This window comes from Emys orbicularis, chromosome 5 (genome assembly GCF_028017835.1).
Source record: "Emys orbicularis isolate rEmyOrb1 chromosome 5, rEmyOrb1.hap1, whole genome shotgun sequence".
Taxonomy (NCBI): Eukaryota; Metazoa; Chordata; order Testudines; family Emydidae; genus Emys; species Emys orbicularis.
This window is the reverse complement of record NC_088687.1, coordinates 83,874,329-83,889,893: the sequence shown is the minus strand read 5'-3', so window position 1 is coordinate 83,889,893 and position 15,565 is coordinate 83,874,329. Positions and strand designations below refer to the sequence as shown.

The window sequence follows — 15,565 nt, the reverse complement described above, 5'->3', positions numbered from 1 at the left end:
CCCAAATCACATAAGTATTGTTTTTTGTTTGCTTTTCTTTTACTTTCTTTAAATTGCATTAGCTTTATCATCTTAGTCTAAAAATTATTATTATCTAGTTAGTTTCAAAAGTCAAATGAGACACTAAGGAATGACTAGGAACAGTCACTAAAATTTATCTAACACCCTCATGAAAGGGTTCAAACTAAAAATAGTGTTTGAAGCTTAGAAGTAAAAATCAAATATGAGGATAGAATGTGAGGTGGGAGAAGCTGGTTCTGAATCTCAGCCAGAAGAGAAGAGTCAGATTCTACTGACTTTGCTACCAGTTTTTTAATTGTGTTAGACATGGGCATATAAGTCCCATTCTGCACTGAGCAGTGCTCAGGGCCGGCTCCAGGGTTTTTGCCGTCCCAAGCGGCAAAAAAAAAAGCCGTGATCGGCGGCAGCTCTACCGCGCCGCTTTCTTCTTCGGCGGCAATTCAGCGGCCGGTCCTTCCCTCCGAGAGGGACCCGCTGCCGACTTGCCGCCGAACAGCCCGACGTGCCGCTCCTTCCCCTTGGCGTCCCCAAGCACCTGCTCGCTGAGCTGGTGCCTGGAGCCGGCCCTGGCAGTGCTGCAATTTACTTTCCAGAGGCACTAGAGATAAGGGTTGGGATCAAGATTGTGCCTGTTTTCAGCATTAGAAGGTACGATCTAAACTGCAAAAAGAAAAATGTAGGGCTAACCTTTACTTCTTTCATATGTGGTTATGTAGAGAAACACTGATGTTCTCACCTGGAATGTTTTCAAGTAGTTTTTGCTGTGCTCTCTGTTTTGTCTCCTGACTTTGCTCTTCACCTTTGGATCTTGTTGGGGCTGCTAATTTTCCATTTGGCCAGAAAGCATCTCGGAATACACTGATGTAGTAAACAAGCATTGGCTCACTGAATATCCAGCTTACTGTGTCACGTATTTGTCTTTAAAAAGAAATTTAAAGGAGAATGTGTAAAATCTGAAGTATGAATTATGACACAAACAAATGGTGGAAGACACGACAAACTTCATAAAATGGTGCCAGTTTATCAGTCTATGATAACAGATGATTTGGCCATTGCCCCCCCCACTTCCTATTCAGCTATATGCACTCTTACTGGAAACGTGGCTTGGGTTGTTCCAAATGTATGATACTGGGGTGTGAAGATGGAACTCAATGCAATTTAAGGAACACACATTTAAAGGAGCGGACGGTAGCAGCACACTGTGGGGCCTTGTACAATGGCTCACTGCTCGGGAAAAGCTGAGGAGGGTGAAGAGCCACACTGAGAAGTAAAATGGTAGTTGGGAACCACACCCTGATAGTATGGGCATATGTTCCAGCTGGATAAAACAGGATGAAGCTTTTCCTGAAATGTACCCAGAAGCTCCTTCATAGCCTGTGCTGTAACCATGGTGACTGATAGAGCTGGTCACCTCCTCCTGTGGCTAATTGTATAATCTCAAGCACTCTTTGCTTAAAGAACTCAAGTTCTGGGATATAAAACCAGCTCCAGAGCAATAACCTACCATACTAACTGCTTTGCTACACCACCACAATTTAAAAATCATAACACAGTTTAAGTCCTTAAAAACAAACAAAGGTATGAGCAAAAAAACCCCAGCAATAACAAAACCCCACTCAAAGTGTGCGTGCACAAACACATTCCCTCTCTCAGGGATAAGGTTTTTCTTGCTACCTATTTGCACTATGTGAACATACAAGAGGGAAAAAATCAATTTTAAACTCAGTAAGTAGCTGTTGTCAAAGGCCATTAGTCTATCAGGGCTCAACCACAACATTTCCCATTATTTCTTGTCCGATTTTCCATTAGATAATGTCTGTGGGAAGCTGTTAAAGCAATTCTGGCATGTGCGACTTGAGCTGCTGAAAGGATGATGGGACCAGCCTGCACTGTTATTTGATTTCTGGGATGTGTTATCTACCTATATGACAGCATCACAGCTAAAATAAGGTAAAATATTGCTTTGTCAGATTCTCAGTGATCTTTCACCTGGGTGAAAGTACTGCAGAAATAATTGAAGTTTACAGACTTTTGGAAGTGCAATGCTATTATCATAGCTGTCCTCCATTTTCTAATGGAAAACATTATCCAATCGGGTAAAACCAATATGACAAATAGCCCAATTTATTTGTCAGTGAGTAGATTTTTCACTTACGAATAAGAGTTACCATACATTGACATGGAAACACATTACAGTAATTCTGATGTTTACAAATATTTGGTTTGATTTACTTTCGGAGGTTTTCCCCAAGAAGAATTACAGGTTATAATACAAACTCCCAGTGCTCAAACTTTTCCAAAATGGTAATTTGCCAGTATCCTGAGGAGCACATGTAATTAGCATTAGATGGAGCAGATTGCAACCACCTTCATCTTTAATATGGAGTTATGGCCTTCAGAGATTAGGGGGAGATTTTCAGAGGCACAAATGGGAGCTAGTCACTCAACTCCCATTGACTTTCAGATTGACTCCAGGTTTATATAGGAGTAACATCAGGCGTTCTTCAACTTGTTCATAGTGTGGGCCACATCTAAAAAGAGAGAACAGCCCATGGACTACCTCCCCTTCTATTCACTATTGCCTAACATCCCTTAGCAACTACAGCAATTGCTTACACAGAAAAGTAATTATTGAAGAAATATTTAGGGTAAAATCTCTACACATATCTGGCCCTTTACAGGTAAAGTGACAAAGTGACACAGTCTGGCCACGGGGGATTCCCCCAGCAAAACAACTGTGGAAGACTGTCATAAAGACTGCCTTCTGGAGGACCATCTGTCAAGCCCCGGTGCAGGTGGTGTACCAGTGATGGGGGCCCAGCATGCAGTGCCAAAGAGATTCCAAGCAAAGCTGTGACCCAACAAAGCAGCTCACGAGGCTGCCGTAACTCAGGCAGACTTCCAATACAATCTAAATTATGCCAGGATCCATGGAGCAGCTCAGAACTGGGTGGGTAAAAAAGATAGCTTAAAGCCACCATCGCCCCCCATCGTTCCTGGGAAGCACCTTTCAGAGGCGCAGGACAGACTCTCACCCTTATTGTAGCTTAGCTGTCTTTAATGCAATTTAGCACGGATACCAAGGAGGAGAGCTAGCACAATGTGGCCTACCAGCTACTGATGTACCACCAGCAAGCGCACTAGGGTTCACAATTTGAGAACTTTTGACTTACTCAAACTCGTCTGCTCGTGTCCCCTCTGCTGGCTTTATACCAACACCTTTCCCCAAACCAACAGGATAACAGACTGTGCCAAAATGGGCGATGTTGGTATGGTGGGTCCTGCGCTTTTCTTGGCAGGGAGCTAAGACGCCACTCCTTGCCCCTGCTCTTGGGGCGCCGAGGGTCCCGCTAGTGGCCTAGGAAGGTGGTGGGGCAGGGGTCTGTGTTTACTCCACACTCTGAGCCCTAGTCCCTCTCAACCCCTACAGGTTTTTTATCCTCTTCCCCCTTGGGTAGGGTTACCCTCGGTCCTTAGATGCTGGGGGAGGGAGTTTCCCTGCCAGGTCTCCCTTAGTTTGATTCTCTGGTCTTTCCAGTCTCAGCAACACACCTCCAAGCTCCAGTCCTCTCTCCTTCCTCACACACCAACTGCCTGAAGCAGGGGATTTTATTAGGTTCCTGACAGGCAGGGCCGGCTCTAGGATTTTTGCCGCCCCAAGCAGAAACAATTTTGGCCCCCCCCCCCGTTTTTTTCTTAGCCCACCCCCGGCCCCGCCCCTTCACCAAATCCCCAGCCCTGCCTCCTCCCCCCAGGCTCTCAAGCCTAGGAGGGAGGGGGAGAAGCGGCGCGTGCGCAGCGGCCACTCGAAGTCTCCCCCTCCCTCCCAGGCTCTCAAACCTGGGAGGGAGGGGGAGCAGCGGCGCGGAAATCAGCTGTTTCGCGCGCCGCGGCCGCTCGGGATCTCCCCCTCCCTCCCAGGTTTGAGAGCCTGGGAGGGAGGGGGAGCAGCAGTGCGCGAATCAGCTGTTTCGCGCACCGCGGCCGCTCGGGATCTCCCGCGGCCGCTCGGGATCTCCCCCTCCCTCCCAGGTTTGAGAGCCTGGGAGGGAGGGCGAGCAGCAGCGTGCGAATCAGCTGTTTCCAGCAGCAGAGGTGAGCTAGGGCGGCCGGGGCACATTTTTAGGGGCGGCATTCTGGCGCCGGCCATGCCGCCCCTAAAAATGTGCCGCCCCAAGCACCAGCTTGTTTTGCTGGTGCCTAGAGCCAGCCCTGCTCACAGGGCCTTAATTGACTACAAGTGCTCCAATTAACCTGTAGCAACCCTCCCTAGTCTACAGGGAACCACGCCTTAATTAGCCTAGGGTTTATATATTTCCAACTATCCCACTGCTCCCTGGTCCTCCTGTTAGGGTGACCTGACATCAAATGTGAAAAATTGGGATGGGGGGAGATAATAGGAGCCTATGTAAGAAAAAGACCCAAAAATCTGGACCGTCCCTATAAAATCGGGACATCTGGTCACTCTACCTCCTGTATCACACAGACATTTAAACGTAGTGTTCAAGCTTCAAAAGTTTATGACAGTGGAGAGTAACAAATTATGTTTCATTTTAAAAAGTAGTTTTAAAAAGCTTTTCTAGATCCTGCTCTGGTGATGAAACCAAGCAAAGATCGGTGGAAAGGAAAAACCAAGATACCTTGATACCAAATTTCTGCTCTGTCGAATAATTATTTTACCACAGGCCTTAGCACCTGGCAGAAGAGCTATATTAGTCAACATTTTTTCAACAAAGAAATGATAAGTTTTTGCACAGCAATTTTCATGAAGAGATTTCCAGCTTTTTACCCAGCTCTGTGATGGTGACATTTTGCAGGCCTAAACCTCATGACAACATGGAAAAGTCTTCTTGGAGTCGTAAACCATGCTAATGAAAAACTGACATTTTGGCTTGCACAGGAGTAGTTACATGTTGCTATTTTACCTTACAAATAAATCACACTCATACTGTCTACTTAAAATTGTTTGTCACTTAGGTAAATTTACAGTCTCTTGTACAATGAAACAGCTTAAAACAAAAATCTAGGTTTTAGCTCTAGGGAAAATCTTTGTGGGTTCGTAAGAAAAGCAGATAGACTAAGAAAATAAAAGCCATTCAAATCAGCATAATGTTTAACTCCTTCAGAAATTACAGGATAGCATCTGATAAGCTGTGAGGTGCTAATTCACTCTTAAGGAAAAAGGAGCAGACCATTTTTATAGCATGCCAATTTCTCACCAATGAAATATATTTGCTCTTTTCTAATTTAATTCCACAAATGGCAAATCCCTGTGAAACAATCCTGATTTCAGAACTGTGGTACAGATTATATGAGCAGAACCATAATGCACACACTTGCCTCAATGGATGGGAAACTTGACGGAACCAGCAGCGATTTGGACAGCCCCAGTAGAAAGGGGGAGGAAGAGAGCACATGCTGGGGGAATGAAGGGTGGCCCCTATTCTTCTAGAGACTCTACCCACTCATTGGCCAGACAGAGAAGGAGGAGGGATGACTGGTCCCTGGCTCTCCAATTTCATTAATTTAAACCTTGACCTGGGTCCTTGGGAGCCCCTTCTTGATTCATTTTGTATGTCTGTATTAGATTCCCCTCTGATCAACATGAGAATAAACTTAATTTTAAGTTGCAGTAAGACAACAATGGCCGAGCCATAAGTATATGAACAGAATGTCTATAGAGATTTTCAAATAGTCTGCTTTCAGTTAGTTATTCATACAGCAATGATTCCAGGATCAGAGTTAAAGTAACTGCTACTTACTTGTTGATAGTTCTTCCAAAAGTGACTTGTACTAGTGCAATTAGTGTCTTTCTGACCCACTTAAACACTAGAATAATGAAAAAGGAAAGAAAAGTAAGACCAGACATTCAGTAACTCTCTAGGTTCCACAATCATGACCCAGAAACCACGATACATTTATCTACTATTATCTGTATTAAATGTTTCACTTTTCAAGTTTTACATACATAGTTCTTTCACTTCTGATTTTTTTCCCTGTCTGTCCTGCTATGCTGTTATTTTTGGGCTACTTTATTAGCGCCTTCAACTTTCTAGAAAGAATAAAGGTGACTGCACTGGGATTGCAAGAAATAACACACTTCTTTTAGATTTGGGATATTTGTTCTTGCTGTGTCTGATAGCAGCATTTCCATTTCAACAAGAGATTAAGTCCCAGCCACATATTAAGAGTTACTGTTGTGGTTCACGTCCTCTCTAATGTAAACCTGTGTAGCTTGCTACCCAGAGTTCATGGAATACAGAAGACTTTTGTGGGCAGTGTTTGTAATTCAGCACTGTCATTTTAATAAAAGATTAAACAAATATCTAATACAGTGGGTTGGAATAGTGTAAGCACTGATATTGTAAGTACTGCGTGACACCTTATTTTCCAAAAAACATTAAGGCAGCAGAAGAAACTATTATATTTTTTCTATATGTAGACTGAAAATGCAGTGAGTTTTTATTCTGAATAAGCCTGAACTACCCTGCACTACTTAAAAGAGAAATAAAAGCCTTAAAAACCCATTCAGCAAACTGGACATCATGGAAACCATTCAAATTTCTCACAAAGTTTGGTCACTTCTTTTCTCTATTGATCTGCATCTCAAAAAAATAATTAGAAGTTCTCCTCTGCAGAAAGTGAATTACACAAGAAATGAGGTAAGTTAGCCACATGAGACTGTCTCTTCAAAATGTGCATCAGTCTCACAATTAAAGTTCTATAATTACTTTTTTCCCTTTCATTTAGAGTCTTCCAGTCATTAGGTTCAATCATTACGTTAGTTATTTTTTTTATGATTTGACCATGTTGGAGGTAAACTATGGGAGCTTTTCTTGCCCAGAGACCCCCAAAAGCTAGACTGGCCAGAAAAAGAATGCTGTAGCACTGTAGCTCATTATCTGATAAAGGGCCTTTTACTGCTATCCCAACTTGGCCAGCAAGAAAAGAAAAACACAGTGTGGGATGTTCAGTAGTAGTCAGTGTTGGCCTAATTTTTCTCCTACTGAAGTTAGTGGTAAAACTCCCATTTGCTTCAATGGGAACAGAAATAGGCCAATGTTGAGCCTAATGGTTAGGGTGACCAGATGTCCCGTTTTTAAAGGGACGGTCTCATTTTTTGGGACTTTTTCTTATATAGGCGCCTATTACCCCCCACCCCCATCCCGTTTTTTCACAGTTGCTATCTGGTAAGCCTACTAATGGTGGTTTACTCTTGTCCAACAAGGACTAACAATGGAAGTGCTCAAAGGCCTAAGACTGCACTTAGACCTTGCATGACTTGATTCAACTTTGCCACCTTCCTATCAGGAGCCACCAAGTGAAAGTTCACAAATAGAGATAAAAAATAAGGAACATCATATGTTACCAAGAACAAGATACGTGCAAAAATAGCCTGGGTGTAACTGGCAATTACACAGAAAGAACCATGTTAAATTGGAATCACTAGTTCAAGTTTCCAATTTACAGAAATAGAAAAACAGGAAGAAACAGAGTTAATATTCTGGAACATGATGTCTAGTGGATTTATACACTACAAACGTCAAAGCCAATGAAGAATTAGACTTTTCTTCCTTCTGATAGAAAGGATGAACTGTGATTGTTCCAATCATATGTTTCTCTTTATTATTTACGGATAGCCACGGACAAGTTTAGATCACTGGAAGGAGTAGAAATAATGATTATTAAACCATTTCCACTTTTTTAAAGTCTTTTTAGATATAGGTGAAGATCTACATTGTTAATTTTTGGTTCATATTGGAAGGGTTTCTTTTTTTAAGAATATATAACCTTAATGTTTACATTAACTGTGGCCCAGCCAGGGCCGGCTCCAGGGTTTTGGCCGCCCCAAGCAGCCAAAAAAAATAAAAACCCAACAAAAAAAAAAACCCGCGACCGCGATCTGCGGCGGCACTTCGGCGGGAGGGGTCCTTCGCTCCGAGCGGGAGTGAGGGACCGTCCGCTGAATTGCCGCCGAATTGGTGGACCTGCCGCCCCTCTCCGGAGTGGCCGCCCCAAGCACCTGCTTGCCAAGCTGGTGCCTGGAGCCGGCCCTGGGCCCAGCACTACTTCCTAAGCCTTTTTTTGCACTCATATTTTTAACAATAGGATATATGGTATTCATCAATGGCACTGACATTCTGGATACATTTGCAAAAAAGAAAAAAGGCAGCTTCTTGTCATCAAGAATAACTGAAGGAAACAATTTGAATATTCCCTCCTAACTGTCAAATCCTCAGTAAACTTTCACTCTCTTAACAATGGTGTCTTGGGAAAGATCTGTATTTGCAAAGATCTCTAGTTGGGGCATGTAATTACAGCACTTTGAAAGGTGTGATATTTTAGAATTCTCCTGACTCCTAGTTCTTTAGCTATTGATGAGAGCCCCGATCCTGCAAATGTTTACATGTATGCTCCACTTTACTACCATGAGTAGCTCCATTGAAATCAGTGGAGCTATTCATGATAGTAAAGGTTAATAATGTGTAAGTGTGTGTTTTTTGTTTTTGTAAAAAAACAAAAATGCTCCCTCGATCTAGAGGTTGGAAGTGAGCAGATGACCTCAGCTTTTTCAGAAACAAAGGAGTTTATTTTGAAGACAGGATCTAATAATAAAGATCAGAAGCAGAACTCATTCCATTAGAAGGAAGGATTTTCCATTTAAGGTGCAGGTTGCTCCCAAAAGCAAAGGCCCATACACCCACGCCTATCTGATCCCACTTTGCAGAAATCATAAGTGGAGCTGAGGGGGGAGGGATAGCTCAGTGGTTTGAGCATTGGCCTGCTAAAACCAGTGTTTTGAGTTCAATCCTTGAGGGGGCCATTTAGGGATCTGGGGGAAAAATCTGCCTGGGGATTGGTCCTGCTTTGAGCAGGGGGTTGGACTAGATGACCTCCTGAGGTCCCTTCCAACCCTGATATTCTATGATTTGCTCTGATAAAAATATTTTTTAAGCAACCACTATGTTTGGCTATATACGGCTGCATCTTCTAGTGGACACAAAATAGTTCTGTTTGATGCTTCTGTCCATGGACCTGATCATGCAGCCATTACTCAGACATGTAAGGGATGAAAGATCCAGCACCAAAGAAGTTAATAATTCTACCATTTTGTTGCTTCAAGTCTACTATATACTTTAGTTATATTTCGAGTAATACACTTTTTTATAATGGATGTGGAAGTCATGTTGCTTTGACACATGCATATTCAATATGATAAACCATCTACTTTTCTTTTCTTTGTGATTAGTTCACTGTAAAATGCAGTATCCTGACACAAAAGCATACTCTGATTTTTGCCTGTGTTTTGGAAATATAGAACATTTTTAAACAGAGGTAAAGCTTACAAATATTTAATGCACAACTCCCAAACTGTCGCATTATTACTGCACTGTTATAATTGGGAGCTTACCCCCAGAAGAGTCAGAAAATTAAAAAACATTATTGATTTCCAAAGAAATCAGTATTTTACATTGCAAAAATATCTCCACTCATTTAAATGGTAGGAAAACAGTGATTCATTTTGATGTCTGAAAATCAGTATTTCCTATTTTTTTTCTTGACAAACAGAATCCACTAATGAGCAAGCAAGTTCAAAGCTTACTTCCTCGCAGCTCAAAAATCTCTCCAATCAGCATGAAGCACGGCTCAGCAAGAGCATCTCGTTTACCATCCACGTCATCTCCATAGTCTGACAGGTCACTATCCTCTTCTGTCTCCTCCTAAAAAAGCAATACAGGTACAGTATGGAAGAGAGTTGTTAAGGGATATTAATTTTAGAGCTCATTTCCCTCCCAACTACTTAGTTCATGAACCTGAACCACTTCTCATTTGTAATGGTGCAAAAATATTAATAATTCTGTTTTTCCTATGATTTGGTTTTGGTCTTGACAGCTAAGAAATGTATTCTAAATGTAGAGAGTCTTTTCCAAGGAGCTGTATAAATAGTACAGATCTCAAACAGCTCCAATATATCATTTTGAAAACAGTAATAAAGAGAAATATTCCTAGCCTAATATATTTGAAGAACCCGAGGAGTGACCTAGAATGGAAAAAAAAGTTACATAATGAGAGCATTTCCTCTAGAAATTACAAATCAAGGAATAAAGTGAAAAAAATATTTTTTAACAAGTGAACATGTAACATGCAGCAAGCTTTAATGGGTGTTAGTTCAGGTAAAATAACAGCAAATATGCCTAGACTGTGCCCTTGGGCAATAGCTGAGCTGTAGCATACACTGAAAGCTTGGGCTGTTTCGGCAGAAGCACTGGTCTGGGATCCATTCACAATGGCCTTCCCTCAACTTTTTTGAAACAAAAAAAGGAGTACAGAAAAAATATTACGTTCTGCTTTCTCCATCCCCTTCCATCATTATTCTTTCCTTCCATCTATATGGCTGGTAAAACGAAGGTAGCTGGGAGACTAAGGGAATTAGCCAGCTGAGTTCACCAGCGGAGGAGGGCAGGAAGGTAGGGCTGTATGTTGGGTTTCCCTCCCCCCCCCCATTTCTTAACTTGGAGGTAGTCTACAAGGAAGGACTTGCAATGGGAGGAAAACAGCCTGTTGCCAACACCACTGCTAACTCTTCCTCTGCCTGCCCCTGTGGTCCCACCCCCAACAGACAGGCATAATGTCACCCTGAAATACTTCCACCCAGGCCCTGGTCTCAACTTGCTGGGAATGCAGCCTGCATGTCCCTGCTGAGGAAAGCCAGCAGGAGGAACCGGTGTCTGTTGCTGGAGTCCCTCAGGAAGCATATAAGAGCTGCACGAGGAGGTAGCTCATCTGCATAGCATCCTGGAGCACAAGGACTTCCTTGGCTGGACACACATGGGACAGAGGATGCTAGCTGATTACAGCAGCACCAGCAGAGAAAAGAGAACTGGCTGCTCTATGGGGAAGAGACTGGCTGCTGGTGACTTGGGGCAGTAGACAGAGCTCCACCCCCACCCAGACCCCCTGTCCATTGAGGTCTCGTATGCAGTACTGGCAACAGGTGGGGAAGAGCAGACCCCAATGGCTGAGGAGGAGCCACTTGTCCCCAAAGCTGGGACACCCAAGAGAAGGCAGCAGAGTACTGCTGGTTGGGGACTCTCTGCTGAGGGGGACGGAGGCAACCTTCTGACAACCTGACACAATGTCCTGGGAGCCCACGTCGGAGATGTTACAGAAAGGTTGCTGAGGCTCATCCATCCCTCTGATCACTACCCCATGCTGCTCATCCACACATGCAGTAATGATACTGCCAGGTCTGACCCTGGCAACTCAGCAGTGACTACAGGGCTCTGGGAGTGTGGGGAAAGGAGTCAGGGGTGCAGGTGGTGTTCTGATCCATCCTCCCCATTGAGGGTAAGAGCTCAGGCAGGGACAATTCAATCCTGGAGATGAATGCATGGTTGCGCAGATGGTGTCAACAGGAGAGCTTCGGTTTCCTTGACCATGTCACATTGTTCCAAGAAGGAAGACTGCTGGGAAGAGAGGGGTCCACCTGACCAAGGAGGAGAAGAGCATCTTTGTGCACCAATTTGCCAATCTACTGGGGAGGGCTTTACACTAGGTTCTAAGGGGGCAGGTGACAAAAGCCCATAGGTAAGCATAAAAAAGGCAACCTTAACAGAGGGCTAGATGTTGGCATGGGGGGACATGGAAAATTATAATAGGGTCATAGGAGCAACAACAGGGAAATTAGTGGGGGAATCTGCTCAGCATCACAGATGTCTATACACCAATGCACGGAGTATGGGGAATAAACAGGAAGAACTGGAAGTGCTAGTACATAAAATAAATTATTACTTAACTGGCATTACAGAGACTTGGTGGGATACGTTTCATGACTGGAATATTGGTCAAGAGGGGTACAGTTTGTTCAGGAAGGACAGGAAGAATAAAAAGGGAGGTGGTGTTGCATTATACATCAAGAATATATACACTTGTCCTGAGGTCCAGAGGGAGGTGAGAGGCAGACCAGTTGAAAGTCTCTGGCTAAAGATAAAAAGAAGAAAAAATAGGGCTGATGTCATGGTAGAGTCTACTATATACCTCCAAATTAGAAAGAGCAGGTGAATGAGGCATTTCTAAAATAAATAACAGAAATATCCAAGTTTCAGAGTGGTAGCCGTGTTAGTCTGTATCAGCAAAAACAACGAGGAGTCCTTGTGGCACCTTAGAGACTAACAAATGTATTTGGGCATAAGCTTTCGTGGGCTAGAACCCACTTCATCGGATGCATTTTGGAAATATCCAAAACGCCAAGTAGTAATGGTGGGCTTTAACTACATAGATATCTGTTGGAAAAGTAATATGGCAAAAAAACAAAAGTTCCAGTAAGTTCTTGGAGTGTATTGGGGACAACTTTTTGTTTCAGGAAGTGGAGGAAGTAACCAGGCAAACCGCCATTTCAGACTTGATTCTAATGAACAGGGAGGAATTGGTTGCAAATCTGAAGGTAGAAGTCAATTTGGGTGAAAGTGATCATGAAATGATAGATTTCCTGATTCTAAGGAAAGGATGGAAGGTGTGAGAGCAGAAGAATATGGAAAATAGGCTTCAAAAAAGCAGACCTTAACAAACTCAGAGAACTGGTAGGTAAGGTCCCATGGGAAGAAAGTCTAAGGGCTAAAAGGATTCAGGAGGGCTACCAGTTTCTCAAGGAGACAATATTAAAGGCGCAACAGCAAACTATCCTAGTGCAAAGGAAAGATAGAAAGAATAGTAAGAGGCCAATATGGCTCCATCAGGCGCTCTTTAATGACCTGAAAATCAAAAAGGAATCCTAAAAAAGTTGAAACATGGATGAATTGCTGAGGAGGAGTACAAAAGAGTAGTACAAGCATATAGGGGCAAAATCAGAAAGGTTAAGCCACAAAGCGAGTTACACCTAGCAAGAGCCATAAAAGGCATTAAGAAGAGGTTCTTTAAATCTTTAGGAGTAAGAGAAAGACAAATAAAAGCATAGGTCCTATATTTAGTGGGGAAGGAGAGATTGATGACATCAAAAAGGCTGAGGTGTTTAATGCCTATTTTGCTACAGTCTTCACTAAAAAGGTTAATGGTAATGAAATACTCAACACAATTAATATTAACAACAAGAGGGATGGACTGCAAGCCAAAATAGGGAAAGAACTGGTTAAATAATATTTAGATAAGTTAGATGTATTCAAGTCAGGAGGGCCAGATGAAATTCATCCTAGGATATTTAAGGAACTAGCTGAAGCAATCTGGGAACTGTTAGCAATTGTCTTTGAGAACTCATGGAGGATGGGTGAGGACCCAGAAGACTGGAGAAGAGGACCCAGGGAATTAGAGACTAGTCAGTCTAACTTGGATACCTGGAAAGGTACTGGAACAAATTATTAAACAATGAATTTGTAAGCGCCTAATGGATGATAGGGTTATAAGGAATAGCCAGCATGGGTTTGTCAAGAACAAAGCATCCCAAACCAACCTAATTTCCTTCTTTGATGGGGTTACTGGCCTAGTGCATAAAGGGGGACATTATATATCTTGATTTCAGTAAGGCTTTTTACACAGTCCTATATGACACTTTCATAAGTAAACTAAGGAAATGCTGTCTAAATTACTGAGAAAGTAGTTGCACAACTGGCTGAAAGACCATACTCAAAGGGTAGTAATCAGTGGTTTGCTGTCAAACTGGGAGGACACATCTAGTGGGATCCCGAAAGAGTCAGTTCAGGGTTCAGTACTATTCAATATTTTCATTAATGACTACTGATTTAGGTTAGCTATTAGGAAAAATATTGTAATGATAAGGGTAGTGAAGTTCTACAAGGATTCCTCCCTTGGAAGCCTATTCCAGAATCCCCATCACTGAAAGTTTTTAAGAAAATCTTGGACAAACACCTGTTAGGTTTACTTGGTCCTGTCTCAGTACAGGAGGCTGGACTTGATGAATTATCAAGGACCCTTCCAGCCCTCCATTTCTATGATTCTATCTTGGTGTATCTTTTGCTTGGTCTTTTCCTCCATTTTTTCAGTCTCTGTTCTGTTTCCACCCCCTCATTTCTCTTCCTCTTTCATTCCATTATGTTCCTGCCTTCCTTCTCCCATGTTCCTTAAATCACTTTATCCTTCCATCTCGTGTGTGTGTATATAAACTTACTGTATGAGAACCCACCTGACTTGAATAATACTTTGCACTTTTTGGGAAGGTGGTGATTTAGAAGGGTATCAGGAAGATCAAAGGCTTCAGAGGCACTATTTAGCTATGCAGTGACCACTGCCTCAGAGATTCATACCAAACTGCATTCACTGTTGGAGGTAATTAATTGATCTTTTCAGCCCCACAGAGTATTTATTCTGAGTTAGGGAGTGCTCTGGCTCTGTTCTGAAGCACAGAGAAGCTGTGGTACTGGCATCCATGGAGCTGCCCTGGTGAGTGCATGCAGAGGCACAATCCTAGCTCTTCTTCCACAGCCACGCAGTAGAACTAATGCAGTTTGGTTGCTTGGGGGCAGGATTGGAAGAGCCTGTGCAGGATAGCGGTAGTGATCAGTACCCTTCACATATTGCAAAGCCAGCTAAGGGCTACCTGCACATTCCCATGTATCAGGGAGCAGAGGTGGAGCCAACTGGGGGAAACAAGAGAAGCAGGTCTGTCAGCTCTGCCACCAAACCAATTTACCAGCCTTTGAAGCGAGTACATTGGAACAGTGAGGGTTACTGCCAATTCAGGAACCAACAAGCATTAGATGTCTTGTCTGGAGGAGTGGGGAGAGGACATTCTTAGAAGTGGAGCACTCAGCTCTGGAATTTCCTCCCCCCATGGTTTCGGTCTGTGGATCTGACAATTTCAGGGCACACTGTAAAGCCTGTTTCTCCAGGCTTTTTTCTGACAAGTTGACCTAGCAGTGTAAGGGAGGAGGAGGAGGAGATCATTTGTTGTTGTTTGATGATGATGCTTAGTAACAGTGGCATTTTGTGAGGGTCTAAGTGCTTAGATTATTTTGTATGATTTATATTACAGTACAGCCACATAGGAGAAAACAGTCCCCATTATGAAGAGCGTATAAGCACATTTTATAAATTGAAAGAAGCAAAAATAAATTTAAAGATGGTATAAGAAAAAAATATTTAACTTTTGCCCTAGCCAACTAAAGCTCTTTTCTGTCACATATAAAAGAACTACGTGAATGGTATGAAAGAGGGACATATGGTGAGGAGGATCAGGGCCAATGAATTTGGATCCCTTATTTCTGGTTGTCTAATTTCAATACTACACGGAAGAAAACCACACTGATGAAAGGTACAAACAGAAAATTACATGGACGATGTGGAGAAGCAGAACAAAAGAAAAGCCTTTGTATGAAAGAGATACCCCTCCAACCCCCAGTCTGGGTTTCATGATCACAAGACAGCAGAGATACCCCTGGACAGCTCTACAAAGGCTTTATGTTTAAGCGTTTGAAAGGTCAGACATTTTGCTAGCAAAGAGTGTCCCAGGCTGTTTACATTTCATTAACTTGGAATATGCAGTCTTTACAATTGTCTAGATTATATATTTTCCACAGAGGTAAAACATGTTTTA

At 42.8% G+C, this 15,565-nt stretch overlaps 1 protein-coding gene across 1 annotated transcript in view; it reads right to left on the bottom strand.

The window, feature by feature from the left end:
* The window catches only part of SNX25 (sorting nexin 25), a 172,213-nt gene that overhangs the window by 7,904 nt on the left and 148,744 nt on the right, over nt 1-15,565 (bottom strand). The window contains exons 15-17 of the mRNA XM_065405159.1: nt 9,626-9,743; nt 5,784-5,850; nt 758-939 (exon numbers count right to left, since the gene is read on the bottom strand). Coding sequence (XP_065261231.1) covers nt 758-939; nt 5,784-5,850; nt 9,626-9,743 — 367 coding nt within the window. The remainder of the gene's footprint in view (nt 1-757; nt 940-5,783; nt 5,851-9,625; nt 9,744-15,565) is intronic.